The following is a 16,764-nucleotide window of genomic DNA, read 5'->3' on the forward strand; positions in this document are numbered from 1 at the left end:
GGGCTGGGGAGGGCAAAAATGAGTGGAAAATGGGCCATTTTTTGCTCATTTCTGCCCCCCAGCCCCTAAGAGCACTCTATAAGCCTCCTAAAGGCCATGCCTGCCCTTTTTTGACAAAAAACAGGCTCATTTTGGTCAAAAACAGGCCGTTTTGGGGAGGTTTGCAGAGTGCAAAAACTTCTTTTTTTATTTGCCTCTTCAAAATATTGGTGTGTTTCATACTCCAGTGTGTTTTATACTCTGATTAATATGGTATTTATCATGAATGAGGGCAAATATGTGTCCCAGAATAATGTTGTAGGATCCGATTTGGGTGGGTCACCAGAATCAGAGGTTTTGTTTCCTGAGCCTTCAAACTGGAGCCCACCTTCTGGGAATTTCTCTCTAGCAGATTGTGTATTTTGGGCTGTTCTGTGTGTGGTATTTATAAGGTGCCTGCTGTATGTAACTTTTTAGATATTCTCTGAAGATGGGCTCCAGCACAAGTCCAAATGCTCATAAGGCAAAACCTCTGGTCCTGATGACCCATCCAGATTGAATCCTGCGGAATTATTATTTATTTTCAGTTATAATATACCAGTACTTATTTTAGGGATCATGCTCCAATTTTCATCTGTTTTCACGTCATACCATATCATGCCAGGAAGCTTTGGCTTCCAGTTTTACAGTTACGGTCCAAGAGCTGCAAAATTGGGACTAAATGATGCTTCTTGTAGCTCAGGCCACAAGTTGCCCATTGCTGGTGTAATGAATACATCACTTTTATTACCCTATGTTATAATCCTTATCACTCAATGCCAGTTACTATTATAAAGATAAATATCACCACAGAAAGCAAGAATTTTGCTATTGGAATTTGGCAGTAAAAATTTCCTTCGGTATGGATGTCCTTGGGCTGGTTCACCTGCAGAATGAACAGGTTGACAGATCACTGCAATCTGATGCAGTCCATACTTATGTCTCTCCCTTATAGCTGTTCCCCAGTAATGGGACATGCAAAGCTATGTGTTCACAAAGGAAGATACGCTTGATATTCTTCCTCTCTACTAACACCTTTCTTGGCATTTCTGTATCGCTTAAGTAAGCTATGACCATTATATGAAAAGCTGAAGGTTTTTTTCCCCTTCTGAACTCAATATAAGGCCACCTGAATAGGTATGATGGCTTTCTATTATAATTGTTTTCTCTATTCCTTCATGGTCACCAGGGGAGATCAGAGTAGTGCCATAAGCTACTTGACTGTCCTTCCTCGAGGAATGGAGTGTGTCGTCTTCAGCATCGATGGGTCCTTTGCTGCCAGTGTCTCCATCATGGGCAGTGACCCTAAAGTCAGAGCCGGAGCAGTTGATGTTGTCAGGTAAAGGCCGTCTCACAATTCCATTTTAAGTTTTTTTTTTAATTTTGTTTATTTTATTAGATTTATTATAGCCTCCTGTTCCAGGAGATTCTGGGTGGCTTACAAAATAATACCAAATTAAAACAAGCCAGCTAAAACAACCATTATTAAAAAGCCTAACAGTGCATATCACCACCCCTAACACATTAATATGAGCCAGGGTTTAAGGACTTTTCAGAACCCCAAGAGAGAGGGTGTTTTCCCAACACTGGAAGTCTTTAAGAAGATGTTGGATAGCCATTTGTCTGAAACGGTATAGGGTTTCCTGCCTAGGCAAGGGGTTGGACTAGAAGACCTCCAAGGTCCCTTCTAACTCTGCTATTGTATTGTATTGTATTTTCTGTATCTGGGTAGGATGGACGTTGTTCTAGAGCAGGGGTCACCGACCTTTCAGACCTCTGGGACCACCAAATTCATAATTTTATATTCTGCGGACCAATAATATGATCTGCCTAATGACCGGCTGGGTGGGTGTGGCTAGGTGGTCATGTGACTGGACAGGTGTGGCCAACTCAATGTCACTCAGGTCAAGGGGTGCCTCGCCAGCCTCTACTCGCCCGTCCCTTCCCAGATACTCCTCATCTGTCTGCCCGGGCTCCTTAGGGCCGCATCAGGAAGCAGTTGTTGGAGCTAAGCAGCCACCATGAGGAAGAGTTAGCAAAACAGCTGGCTCTGTTCAAATTGGATCTGACCGAGAAGGAGGCTCAGCAGAAGCACCTCACTGAGGACTACGAGCATAGGCTTTCCAAGCAGAGGGAAGACCTGTGGGAGTGCAAGGCCAGGTACCGGCGCCTGGAGGCTCAGCGGGCTGAGATAATCAGCCCGTTCCAGGCCATGATGCAGACCTCCAGCTCCTTGCCACCAGTGGTGCTTTCCTCCAGCCTTCGCCCAAAGCCCTGCACCAGGAGGCTGAAGCAGACCCCCAAGTCAGAATTTCTCCCCCCATCCAACCTGCACAAAAAGACCCCAAAGAGGGAGACTCTCTGCAGCAACACAAACGTTCATTGCACGTATCCGGCCCGGGGGCTGTAGTTTGAGGACCCCTGATTTAGTGCAATATAAAAAATGGAAATTTTTTTCTGCAGACCACCAGTGGTCCATGGAACCCCAGTTGGTGACCGCTGTTCTAAAGGGCGGGGATCTTCCTTGGCCCCACAAGATGACAGCCTTTAATAGAAGGGACCTGGAGTGCACCCAACTCAGCCTGAATGTACCAGAGAAAGGTGATCCCTCAGACAACCAAGTCCTATTCCATGAAGGGGTTTAAAGGTATCATTCAGCACCTTGAATCGTACCCAGAAGCCAAATGACAGCTAGTGTAGCAGTGGTGATACATGGGCACAGTGAGGCGTGCCCATTACTGCTCACACTGCTGCATTTTGAACCAGCTGTAGCTTCTGTCTGGTTTTCAAGGGCAGCCCCAGGTAGAGTGCAGTACAGTAGTCCAGTTGTGAGGCCTGTATTGCCTCCTGGCCGACGAAAGAACACAACTGCCCTGTAAGATATATCTAATAGCCAATGGCTTCCATGCAGAATTCCTGACCGTTCCCTATAAAGGCAGCCCCTTTTGTCTACTGATAAAGCAGTCAAGTGGTAATCATTCTGGAATGAAAATACGCATTGGCATATTCCTGTCAGTTGCACCTTGGAAATCATCTGTTTGGGGAAAACCTTGTTACATTTTCACCACTTGGTGGCAGCAGTGCTAACAAAATATCCCCAGGCAAAACTTTCCAGGTTCCATGAAATATTAAACTGTGGAACTTTTCTTCAACGTTTTGAAGGAAATTGTGTTTCCTGTCTCCATCATATGCCCCCCCCCGACCCCTCTTTGCTTTTTCCCTGTGATTCTCCAAATGGTCAAAACTGCAGTTAAGCACCTTGTGTAAGGAAGGGGGAATTTCCTGCTCCACCCACCCTCTTCAGTCCTGTGTTGACTGATAATATGGCTGTGGAGATGTTTATTTTTGTACTTTGACTATTTTAGACTGTGCAACACCACTTGTATGTATTTCCATTCTCAAGTGGCTGGGAACCTGGTTCCTGAACTTTGTTTACAGGAGTCAGAGAGAACTTTGTGGGGACACAAAGGAATAGCTGGATCTGCTTCAGGGGTGGGCTTCAAAAATTTTAGCAAGGGGTTCTCTGCCCAGGTCCTGGGTGTGCGTGGCCATGGTGGGTGTGACTTAGTCGGCCTCCTGCACCACCGGGGGGGGGGGCATTTTTGCCCTCCCTGGGCATCAGAGGCTTTATTTGAGCCTCCGGGAGGGTGAAAACAGCCTCTCCAGGCTCTGGAGGCCGTTTTTCACCCTCCCTGGGCCGCATGTGTCCTGCACTTAGCTGCATTCAAAACGCGCCATGTGGGGACTTCTGGGATGGGAGGGGTGGGGTGGGCGGGGCCAGCCAGGAGTGAGATTTGGGGGTCTCCGAACTGCACAGAATCTTAGCTAGAGCTTTTCCACAACCCATGAGAACCCCCAGCAGCTCACCCCTGATCTGCTTAGTCATAAACCATTCCTACGTTAAGCCATAATCCATGTTTGATAAACCACAATAGCATTCACATTCCAAGCTAAACCAAAACCAAACAAGTATCTCTGTGCCATAAAACAAGTTTAAAATCAAAACCTTAAGTAGCAATGAGAACAAATGAGTAAAAGAAGAAGAATTAATATTAACAAGTACAGGTAGTCCTTGACTTACAACCATTCATTTAGTGACCAAAGTTGCAATGGCATTGAAAAAAGGGACTTATAACCGGTTTTCATGCTTTTGATCGTTACAGCACAGTCACATGATCAGAATTTTGGATGCTTGGCAACTGGTTCATAGTGATGTTTGCAGGGTCCTGAGGTCATGTGATCAGTTTTTGAAACCTTCTGACTAGCAAAATCAGTGCGGAAGGAAGATTCACTTAACAACTGTGTGGCTAACTGAACAACTGCCCTGATTGACTTGACAACTGTGGCAAGAAAGCTCGTGAAATGGAGCAAAACGTCACTTCACAAATGTCTCACTTAGCAATAGAAATTTCGGGCTCAATTGTGGTTGTAAGTCAAGGACTAAGTGTAAAAGCAACCAGTGGAATCCTACATGGGGTGGGGTGTGGGATGCCCTGAGAGCCTTTTTAAAGCTTGTAAAGATGCCAGGCCCCTCAGAGAAGGTTTAGTCAAGTTCACTGTTGTAGGCAGATTTCCTCAGATGCTTTCAGTCAGATTGGAGTTTCATAAAAGGAGTTTCCTCAAACAGCCTGGAGTTAAGCATGGTAGGGCTTCAAAGGCAGCAATTTGCTTTCCGCCTAGAAACAAATTGGCAGGTAGGGCAATGCTTTAAGCACAGGTGTAATATGGTCTCTTAGCATTGTTTCCTAGACTCACCTGGTGGTTTAATTATGTAACCATTCAAACCTCCAGGTGCTTCACAGATTCACAGGCAATGCCACATAAAACACATTCACGTGGCCAGGCCTGGGTATTACCATTGTGTGCACCACACTTTTAAGTCATCCTCTTCCAGAAACAAACTTTTAAGGCAGTCCTGGGTTTTTCTCTCTCTTCAGCCTAGCAATGAGATTTGTCCAGAAGTTTGCCTACCTGCTCCTTTTGGGAGAATTTAATCCCAGACAGAACTACCATCTCTCAAATTATGGTCTCCTACAATCAATAAGTTCATTTTCTCCAGATACAATTTTAATTCATTTTTCTCTCATTCAGTCCATTACTGGCTGTAGGCAGGCAGCTCTGCAGGGAAACCTTGCCATTTCCTGAAGATGTAACAGAGAAGTAGGGTGTCCTCGATACTAATGTCACCTCGCTCCAAATATTTTAGCAGTTTCGATGTAGATATTGATAAGCCTCGGAGACCAAATAGAATCCCAATAGCTCCTATTTGATTTAACAACTGCAGTGCATCCATAGGCCGTCAGTGCTTTCATCACCTGGCTACCTGAGAGACCGCCTCCTGCCACTCACCTCCCAGAGACCTATAAGATCGCACAGACTAGGCCTCCTCCGGATTCCATCTGCCGGTCAATGTCGGCTGGCGACTCCTCGGGGGAGGGCCTTCTCTATAGCTGCTCTGGCCCTATGGAACGATCTCCCCGTTGAGATCCGGACCCTTACGACCCTTCCGCAAAGCGACCAAGACCTGGCTGTTCCGGCAGGCCTGGGGCTGTTAATTTATCCAGCCCCATCTTAAGTTATGAATGTTGTGGAATTTTTAATGTTGTTTTTTATTTTTTGTATGTCCCCCCCCTTCCTTTTTTTATCTGTAAGCCGCCCTGAGTCTCTCAAGAGTGGGTGGCATACAAACCAATTAAATAAATAAATAAATAGATCAGAAGGATGAGAATAATTTCCTGCTGCAAGCTGCAGGAGGGCATGCAATCTTCCACTGCATATAGAAAAAGGAAGATCTTACCCATGACTCAGCTCACAATCACTGACCCTCCTTTGACTGACAGACATCTCTGAGCAATTCTTTCCAAGCTAGAGATGGAGCCATTGTTGACCTGTGGCTCCTATTTCTAAATCTCAGTTATCTAGTCTACCAAAATTGATAGTATCTATAACCAAAGAGAGAACACAAAAGAATCTACACCAGGGGTGACAAACTCACGGGCTGGATGTGTCACATCCTAGCCACGCCCACCCGATTTAGCAAGGGGAGGGAATCCCGATAAGTCATGTGATGCCCCCGTGATGACGTGAGTTTGACACCCCTGATCTACACCCTTTGTTCTTGCCCAAACAAAGATCATCAGGCTAGCCAACCCACAGCCTACCCTGAAGCCAGTTTGAAATGTGTCATTATTTTATTGGATTTTATCTATCACATTGTTATATTGCCACAAACTGGAAAACTTAGGTAGAATAATCTCCTTCATCCAGGACTGGCTACAACTGATAAGACAGCAGTCTCTCAATCCCCTTACCAACCATAGTAGATTAGAGACTAGCTTTTAACTGCCTGTCTTCTTAAGAAGTAGAAAGCTCCTTAAGAAGTGATCTAGTAACTATCTTTTTTAAATAGAGAGGCATTTGGCTTTCCTCCAAAAAGGCATGCATATTTTGAAGTAATATGTAATTACTAACATCCTCTTGGCTAGAAGTTGGAAGTTGGAAGCCAGGTTGTGCAAGAATATAAAAATATTGTTGCCAACATGCTATCTACTTCCTCGTGTATTGCAAATTGGGGTTGACCCAATTCAGCCCTCACAGTTCACGCTCTGCTAAAAATACAGTATTCTGATGTAAAATAACTTATCTGTCAAAACTCCTAATTTAACGTGTCTCTGAAGTTTCTATAGTGGGAGGAGGGAAGAGAACTTGGATTAAGTTTATTGGCAGATGCAATATATGTGGGGACAGAGGGGGAAGCTTCAATGCTTTCCTTTTTGTATTTTGGATCACTGTCTACAACTTTTGCAAACCCATGTTTAATATGCATTTTTTACTTTTTTCATTAATATGCATAATTTATAAACTTTTGTCTAAGGAGAAAAAAGATTACAGGAGTGACTGCGGAATTCTGGGAATTGAAATCCATGCACTATAAAAGTTTACCAAACACCTGGATGAGAAAGAAAGTTAACATTGAAAGTCATTGATACGGGGGTAAAAGAGGGAACTTATTATTAAGAAGACTGTGTTAAATAATAGAGAAATGAAAATTTTGAAGGATAATTCATAATTATTTATTGGTTTCAGAATTATTTTTAAGGTGCTATACATTTGCATTCAACTGTATGCTAAATAATTTCATTCCCCTATTTCTGACTGTTACAGCATGCTAATAACCAGGGGACCTCAGCAACTTACAACTTCAATTTCACAACTATCATCTGCAATTCCATCTCTTCCCTCTTCCTAACCATCTGTTTTTCCTCTACAGTTACTTTCTCACCTTTTGGTACTCTCCCATTCTCACTCTTACCCTCTGGGATTCCATCGGACAGAATAAATGTCTATGGAGATTTTCAGTCATCCAGGTGATGATTGTCCCATGAGTGCTTTTTCAAAAGGCAACTGAACTTTCTTGGTTTATCCTTGAAGACATGAACTGAAGAAGCTTCTTAGATGAGAAACAAAACCTCTTCAAGGAAAAACCAAGGAAGTCCAGTTGCCTTTTGAAAAGGCACCTTTGAGACAGTCATGACCTGGTTGACTGAGAATCTCCATAGACACCTCTGTAGTTACCTTCTCACCTTCTGGTATTCTCCCATTCAACTCCTCCCCTCTACCAGACAGAATAGTTTGATGATCCCAGTTGCTTTTCTCTTCTCTCTGTTACAGGCATTGGCAAGATCTTGGCTACCTGATTATCTATATCACAGGACGTCCTGACATGCAAAAGCAACGTGTAGTCTCCTGGCTGTCTCAACACAACTTCCCTCAAGGGATGATCTTTTTCTCTGATGGTCTTGTCCATGATCCTTTAAGGCAGAAAACCATTTTTCTCCGGAATCTTGTGCAAGAGGTAATAGTTAGTTGATAGTCTTCCTCCTTGCCCTTTCAGGAGCATTGAATGGGGGAGTTTGGAAGTTTGGTTAATTAGACACTAATTTTCCTGAGTACTTTGTTCAGAAACAGCCATAACATCTGAGTTAAGACTCCAATAATCCATGTACTTCTGTTCTGACCTGAGCTTCTCTAAAAAGCACAAAGCAGATTCCCGGTCCCGACAAAACCCTTTTTAGTAAACGGATGTGAATTCCTCTCATTCACATTCAGCAAAAGCCTGGTAAACAGTCTTTCAAAGATGAATTTATGAACACAGACCTTATCTAGCTTGAAAAGCTGCCATGTAAATATTTTCCAAACACAGTGCTGTGCAAGGAAGGACTTGGCACAGAGTCTCTGAGATTCACGGACAGATCTTCACACTCCTGAAATGAATGAACGAATGAACGGATTGTTTCCTGCAAAAGCCCACTCCTCTTTTGCTTCTCTTATATTTTCTAAGGGAGGGGCCATTCACCATCCACCTGTGGCTTTACTCCCAAGTCAACCCTGATTTCTTAGTTGTTCCTCCCCAACCTCCTCACTGTCCCACTTTGCTGCCAGCTCTGCTGGTGGGCCACAACAACTTCATAGTTCAAATTCATGATTGTTAGTGACCCAGACTGATGATGTGAGTTAATTGGGGTATTAAAAATGTGAGCTATAGGCTCTAGCTGGTATCATATTTTCATGGCTAACCTTTGACATTTCTCCCTCCAGTGCCACATCAAAATTTGTGCTGCATATGGCTCCATGAAGGACATTTCTGTGTATAATGTCCTGGGTCTTTCCCCCTCTCAGATTTACATTGTTGGACGACCAGCAAAGAAATATCAGACTCTGTGCCAGGTGATTTTTTTTTCTTTTTCTGAAAGATTTTAGGAAAATAAGAAGGCTCCTGGGGACATTGTACAATTAACCCTTGTGGGATGGAATTTGTTTGCTGCTGCGGCAGCAAAACAGGAAACCAGAGCTAGTTTAGTCGGACGTGCCTGCATGCATCATATAGAAACATACTAGTCTAAAGGATATATATGCACTCTCCTTATTTAAGTTTTAATTGTAAGTCTTAAAATCATAGAATTGTGGAACTGGAAGGAATCACATGGGTAATCTCATCCAGTGTTTCTCCATGCTGCTTGGGGAATTCTGGAAGTTAAAGTCCGTACATTTTAAAGTTTGCTGAGGTAGAAACCCTGATTTACTCCTACCCTCTATAGCAGGATAGCAAACCTTTTAGACACTGAGTGCCCAACTGCATGCATGCGCATGCCCAAACTGAAAGATGCACGCGTGTGCGAATGCGCACATGCATAGACATGTGTGCATATGCAGACATGCGCACATGTGGGGCAGAGATCTGAAGACCAGCTGGCTGGCAGGGGATGGGGCCTCCCAACACCTGCAGTGTGGCAAGAGTTAAGATTTTTTTTCTTTGCTGAGCTTCTGTTGCAATATTTGCAGGTCAACAGAAGCTCACGAAAGAAACACCATGGAGATCTGACCTGGGGCGACGGTGTGTGTACCAGCAGAGAGAGCTCTGTATGCCACCTCTGGCATGCATGCCATAGGTTCCCCATCACAGCTCTATAGTGTACAAGAAAACGAATGAAACCCTCCTTGAAAGATGGCTATTTCTTTAAAAACTCCAGAGAATTCCAAAGCTTCCTAAGTAGAAAGTTGCCCTGTTGAACAGATCTTACCATTAGGAAGATTGCCATTGCATTTAAATAAAACCTGGGTAGCTGCAATGGATTCCCATTATGGAATCCTTGGTGCTGTCTAAGCTTGGCTGCTTGTTTGCAGAATGTCATTACCCAGCTAGGTAACATCTTCAGGTAACACCAGTTTAACTTTCACTGGATAATGAAATGTCTGCATCAGTGGTGGGTTTCAAATTTTTTTAGAACCTCTTCTGTAGGCCAGCTGGCCTGCTTTGTGGGAGTGGCTTGCTGGCCATGTGGCTAGGTGGGAGTGGCTTGCCAGCCATGTGACTGAGTGGGAGTGGCTTGGCAGTCATGTGACTGGTGGGTGTGGTCAACTTGTAAAATGTGGTGAAACTCTTGCTTAGCAACCAAAATGTTGGCTCAGGAACTCTGAAGTGTGCAAGTCTTAAAGCTGTCAAGTTACAAGACCCTTGCACCCCTAACCCTTTAGGAAAAAAAAACCAGGGGTGTTCAAACTTGACAGCTTTAAGACTTGTGGACTTCAACTCCCGAATTCCTCCTCTCGCTCTTCATCTTGATGATGTGCGGATGGGTGGGGGGAGGGAGCTGGAACCGGTTCTAAATGGCACTGTCGATTTGTGGAACCTCTTCTATAGAAGAGGTTAGAACTGGCAGGAACCAACTCCTGGTCTGTATGGAAACAACAAAGCTCAGAGAGCACCAAGAACTCCACAGTTCAATCCCGAGCTACAGGCTCTCTCTTCTACAAGTAATCCTTGACTTAGAGCCACAATTGTGACTAGAACTTCCATTGCTAAGTGATGGAGTTGTTAAGTGAGCCTTGCTCACCTTTTTTTTTTTTTACCATAGTCACTAAACAAATCACATAATTCTTAAGTGAGTCCAACTTTGTTCATTGACTTTGTTGGAAGCCCCTTGAGAAGGGTGCAAATGACTGCGACCATCATGTATACATGCTGGTTGCCAAGCACCTGAATTTTGAGCATCTGGCTGTGAGGGCACTGTGACAGCCATAAATGCGAAGACCAGTCATTTCAGTGCCATTGAGCTTTCAATAGTTGTTAAACAAAAGGCTTATAATTTGACAACTCTGCATTATGCCCATTATTTCTGATCCTATGGAAAACATTTCTTGATCGAAAGAGTATGGCTCTCTTTTGTGCAACTGATGTGTCTCCCCGGTTTTGTTCAGGCTGAATCTCCCAGGTTCCTTCAATCTTTTCATTATTTATTACATTTGTTTGCTGCCCATCTCACTGCGAGGCAACTCTGGGTGGCTTACAACATTAAAGAGGGCATTATAGAGCATGCTCTCAAGTCATAGCGTCATCTGCGTTACCCTCCATGGAACCTGCTCTAAGTGGTCGCATACATCTAGAAATGGGCTGCCAGAATTATAGACACTCCAGGTGTAGAGGGGAATAAGAATTTCACTTCTTTTTGATTCAGTATTCCCCTTAATGTAGCCCAGAAGTGGCTAGTGCTTCTTCTACCAGCTGTCTAACACAGCTGCCTCATCTTAATGATCACATCTAAGACCTTTTCCCATGTAATGCTTCTAAGCAGTAAATCCTCTACTCTACTTACCATATTTTTTGGATTATAAGATGCACCTAAATTTAGAAGAGGAAAACAACAAAAAAGGTTTTTGGCCTCTGCACCCCTCATTTTTGGCCCATTTTCTAGGTGTTTCCTGGCCCGTTTTTGAGGCTTTTGCGGGGTGTTTTCATGGCTTTTTTCAGCCCATTTTCTAACATTTTTGGCTCATTTTTTGGGAAGAAATGGGCCAGAAAAAGCCTCAAAACAGGCCAAAAACCCCCTAAAAAATGGGCCGCAAAAAGGCCTGAAAAAAGCCCGAAAACAGGGCGTGTGGAGGCCAAAAAAATAACCACCAGGCGGTCTATAAGACTCACAGACATTTTCACCGCCTTTTGGGACACAAAAAAGTGTGCCTTATAGTCCGAAAAATATGGTAAGTGTTATATCTATGCTTTCTATGCCAGCAGAATAAAACCTGCAATGGCCATCAGCAATTTGTTTTTACTTATCTTATGTTGCATTGCTCTGATTTGTACCAGAATTGTTTTGAACATTAAATCTGGCAGACTTGATTAATATTCTTTTTTTATATTTTTTATTACATTTTACAAATGCAAAGATAGAAATCTAATACAAACTAAGAAGAATATAAAAAAATGCAGTGGAAAAATACATAATAAAAAATTAAAAAGATATAAAATTACTCCCATCCTCCTTGCAGACAAATATGGAAAGCTTCAGCAACTTATTTTCTCTGATATTTCAGTAAACATCTATTCTGTGGTACGCTCTAAATATGGCTTTGGTTATGCCTGCTAATGTTTGCTGATTTCAGAATCCTGCATTTTTAACAGGTTTGCGCTCAATTAGGTCAATTCTAATAGTTAAGCACTTTCAGTATATAAACAGATTCAGGTAGTCTACCATGTTTCCACATTTTCCTCTAGTCAGGGGTCTCCAACCTTGGCAACTTTAAGACTTGTGGACTTCAAGGAATTCTGGGTGTTGAGGAATTCTGGGAGTTGAAGTCCACAAGTCTTAAAGTTGCCAAGGTTGGAGACCCCTGAGCTAGCTAATGCAAAAGCAGCTTAATGTTTCTTGCCCACACACTCATCCCTCTCTGGAGTCCCTGCATTGTTTGCATTTTTTATTAAAAATGTAGACAAACATTACCCTCCACTGGAGAATCCTTGGCCAATTCCTTGGCACAAATTCTCTCTTACTCCTTACAGGTGGCCGCAAGGAAAGAGACAGCTGATTGGTCTACTCTTGATTCACTTGTCCTTTATTGGCTTTTAATCTGGTTGGTTGGTGTTTGGGGAGAAGAGCAATGAGGCTTCTGCATTACATTACTCCCTTCCTCCATGCCACAGTTGACGCTAAACGTTTGTCATCTTTGTCCTCCTTCTCTCCTCCAGTTTATCAGCGGAGGTTATGCAGCCCACTTGGCTTCCCTGGAGTTCAGCCTCCGTTCTCGGCCTAAGAAGAACAACTCCCGCATGATCCTAAGGAAAGGCAGCTTTGGTCTTCATTCACAACCCGATTTCCTGCGCAAGAGGAATCACCTCCGGAGAACTATGTCTGTCCAGCAGCCTGACCCACCGTCCTTGACCCCCAAGCCAGAGCGTGCCCAAAGCCAGCCCGAGTCAGATAAAGACCATGACCGGCATCTGCCCTCCATTGTGTGGATGAGAGGGGGGGTTCATAAGTTTGAGTCTGTCCCATAACAAGAGCTGGGATTGCACCACCAGGCCCCTGGTATCCTGCAAAGAGCTTGTAGGCATTTGCTCTTTGAGTTGCACTTGGCAGCTTCATGGTTCAAAGTGATGGAGAGGATTGGAATTCACAAAGCTCTGGCAGCTTCTGTCTCCCATGGGGAGCTTTCTGTTCCTTCCTCTTGTTTGTATCCACTCATGAAACATTGAAAGTAGAGAAAACGATTTGTACCAACCGCGATCTCTTGCGGGGGGTGACGCTGGACAGGAAAATGAGCTTGTGTCTTAATGTTTACTTCGTAACAAAAATGTGCAATAAAGCAGAGTGGGGAAGCTCCAGCTCATCTCAGTGAGAAAGGGCCTCACTGACAGCAACCACATCTGCTTCTCGAAAAGGCAGCCTTCTGGTGTGGCAGCAGCAACATCTGCAATTCTTGGGGCAAATAAGAATCAAAGGGAGGAGCCCATAGCTGTGCACTGGGGGAATCTCTTGGGTGCCTTAAGCCCAATATCTTTTCATCCAGACAGTTCTATCACTGGCTCATCACCAGAGTAGGTCTCAATTATACTTATTTATCAGAGGCTTCAGTAGAGGCAACACATGAACGTGGAAACCAGTGGTGGAAAAAATTGAACCCTGGATTCAGTGCAGGCCTACTGTTTTTCAGATGTGCCACCCATCTTCTGTGGCTACACAATAGCATTTTTGCTATTTTGGCAGAAAACCATAACTTCTAAAGAAACTAAAGGGATCATCTGCATCCTTCTGTCACATCATCATAATCCCACTGAAGCAACCTTCACTCCTGCTACTCACAGTGTCCTATCCTATGTGTTGAACACACTGTTGAGCTTCAGGAGACAAATTTTATGTGCCATATTTCCAATGTTTTAAGAGATCTGTTGCCATTTCTGAATAAAATATGTATCCCAAACACTCAGTGATAAGGCATCAGTTTTCCATATGAAGGGGCCCCATGACAAAACTTGACATCTCCAGTTAGGGCTAGTAAATCCTTTGGATATAAAATGAGTTAATAAACTAGGGGACTGATTCAAAATAAGGGAGTTGATTTTGTTCCTATAAAGTAAATATGTATGCGTGGCATACATGCTTTTCAAGAGTCTCTCACCTGTTTTTCCCACCATTGGATGCAGTGTAGCTATAGAAAATACAGATTAAATGAAACTTCCATGCAACTCTTGAGAAAGAGACTGAGATCTCTGTTCTGGGCCCGATCCATCGGACCTTGGTAGAAGTTGAGCAACCCCAGTCAACCATTACCCCATCACGAAAGTACAATGGAAAAATGGCAAAGGAAATGAGTCGGGAGATAGCAAATGACCTTGTACTACCAAATATTGAAGTAGAGTACCATAGCCCATATTTCATAGCAGAAATAATAGGCAAAACATGCCTGTCATCTGTTCTTAGAATTGACCAGACAAGATAACAGCACACAAGAATCTTACCCTAAATAGATTGAGCTTTTTTCTTTATTTGAAGTATATCAAAGATGGATATTAGAAAGCAGATGGTGCCTACAGTAATGAAAGGAGAATGAAATATGGCAAATTGCTTCATGACTTAATTGCTGTACAATCCTGAGGTTATTAAATGAGGACTATTAAATGAGTCCTTGCCTTTAATAAATCTGCTTCTGGTAATACAACAGTATACCTTTCCTAAGCTGCAGCAACAAAATTTCCTCAGAGAGTTAATCAAGGGCTTTAAAAAAAAAATTAACTGTCAGTATCTCATAGCTAATGCAATCTTGATTTTTCTTGTATCTTCAAAGCCTTTTTTCCCTATGGGCATCTTCACCAATTTCACTATTCTGATTTCATAATGAATTCTTTGGCAATTGTTCTTCAGAGATTTTGGATCACTCTTGAATCTACATCTGTCTGGCAGTCTAAGACTCCCAGCTCCATCTCTGCCTGATAACCATTTTTTCTTCATCTTCTGTACTTTTAGACTCCCAACAGTATTAACTTCTTACCAGCCTCTTAACCCCTTTTGGTTTCTCTTCCCCATTGGACACTATATTTTCAAACTACCTGCTTTCCCAATTCTTCTCAGACTCCGCTTGTCTGCTTGAAGTACAGATGGACTATCCAAGTAATTATATGACAGGATGACAGACGGAGGCATTTTTAACCTTTTCAAACTTGGGTTTGATTCTGAGCATCAAACTCATTTAATAACATCTCTTGCTCCTTCAGATGTTCAAACAGTCTTATTCTGCCATATTACACATTAGTTTTCCAAGACAATATCCATCAATCTGAAGGTGCTTGCTGATTGAGTGTGCTACTTAACCTTCATGATTTTGACAACATGGGAGCATAACTCTACTATTTCCAGTCAAGTGTGCACCACATTGGTCCATTTATCTATCACATGCTGAACAGCAAAGATCACAAAAGAAAAGAAGCAGGCAATGAAACTGAAACACCAACCCTCCAAGTTGTTGACCTTGATTGATTTTTCCATACAGAAAGGGCAGGCATTCTCTTTTTTGGCTCTCTTATCTCACCACACCACTCAAAAGCTTTGAATCTCTTACTGTGGTGTTCCTTCGTTTTATCTCTTGTTCTGCTTCATATAAAGAATGTCTCTTTAATCATTCTTTTCATTGACCTTTTTCTGGTTCTTGCATAAGTAGGGAGATCTACCAGAATTGTTAAACTGCTCAACTTCACACAATACATGGTTTTGATTGATTATACTGCAAATCCATTAAAATTACAAATTACAAATATCCTCCCGTTGGTAGGTAAGGCTAAAATGGGTAATTGGTGATTCAGGCTTTTGTGAGAATCCAGCCATTAGTTTAACAAGTGGTGAGAATCTGACCATAATGTTAATATGGTTTCTTTCTTTGGGTATAGTAATGTCTTGAGGTAGTATTGTTGCATTTAGTGCATTTAGTGTTTTTAGTGAACCCAGTCAATAATAAGCATCCCTTACACCAAGTTTCAAGCAGATAGCATGGGCTTAAAAACCAAATTAGATGTAATCTAGTGAGTAAATTTGCTATTTTTAAAAAAGAGATAGACATTCTCCAAGCAATTGAGGATGCATCTTGGGAAACTTTCCCTTTGTCTGCTTATTAGTCCAGGCCCTTGGAGTAATGCTTCTACATGACTTAACTGACATCACATGTAGTTTATGAAGCAAGTTAAGGTTGAAGAATAATTCACAATCAGGTTTTGCAATGGTGCATTATGGGTGATATTATTGAGAGATTTTTCTACCCGAAAAAAAAAAAGGAGAGTCCCCAGGGTGTTGTAGACATTATACCAGGTAATTCAGAGTTAAACACATCAACTTTAGCTCATGATTATAGTAAGGAACTATATCCCCCAAATTGCATGCTTGAATGTGTTATAGTCAGTGGTGGGTTTCAAATTTTTTTAGAACCTCTTCTGTAGGTGTGGCCTGCTTTGTGGGAGTGGCTTGCTGGCCATGTGACTGAGTGGGAGTGGCTTGCTGGCCATGTGACCAGGTGGCAGTGGCTTGCAAGCCATGTGACTGGGTGGGCATGGCCAACTTGTAAAATGTGGTGAAACTCACTTAACAATGCTCTTGCTTAGAAACCAAAATGTTGGCTCAGAAACTCTGGCATTTGAAGCATGCAAGTCTTAAAGCTGTCAAGTTACAAGACCCTTGCACCCCTAACCCTTTAGAAAAAAACCCCAGGGGTATTCAAACTTGACATGTTTAAGACTTGTGGACTTCAACTCCCGAATTCCTCCTTTCACTCTTCATCTTGATGATGTGTGGACAGGCGGGGGAAGGGAGTTGGAACTGGCTCTAAATGGCACTGTAGATTTGTGGAACCTCTTCTATAGAAGAGGTTAGAACTGGCAGGAACCCACCCCTGGTTATAATCCTCCATGCTTGTAGGAATGGGACAGAA

The 16,764-nt window shown here is 42.8% G+C and overlaps 1 protein-coding gene across 1 annotated transcript in view; it reads left to right on the plus strand.

Moving 5' to 3' along the window:
- Positions 1–16,294, plus strand: part of PITPNM3 (PITPNM family member 3) — a 149,604-nt gene extending 133,310 nt beyond the window's left edge. The window contains exons 17-20 of the mRNA XM_032216982.1: positions 1,208–1,357; positions 7,690–7,873; positions 8,617–8,745; positions 12,542–16,294. Coding sequence (XP_032072873.1) covers positions 1,208–1,357; positions 7,690–7,873; positions 8,617–8,745; positions 12,542–12,850 — 772 coding nt within the window. The 3' untranslated portion in view covers positions 12,851–16,294. The remainder of the gene's footprint in view (positions 1–1,207; positions 1,358–7,689; positions 7,874–8,616; positions 8,746–12,541) is intronic.
- Positions 16,295–16,764: the final 470 nt, after the last annotated feature.

This window comes from Thamnophis elegans, chromosome 4, assembly GCF_009769535.1.
Source record: "Thamnophis elegans isolate rThaEle1 chromosome 4, rThaEle1.pri, whole genome shotgun sequence".
Lineage (NCBI taxonomy): Eukaryota > Metazoa > Chordata > Lepidosauria > Squamata > Colubridae > Thamnophis > Thamnophis elegans.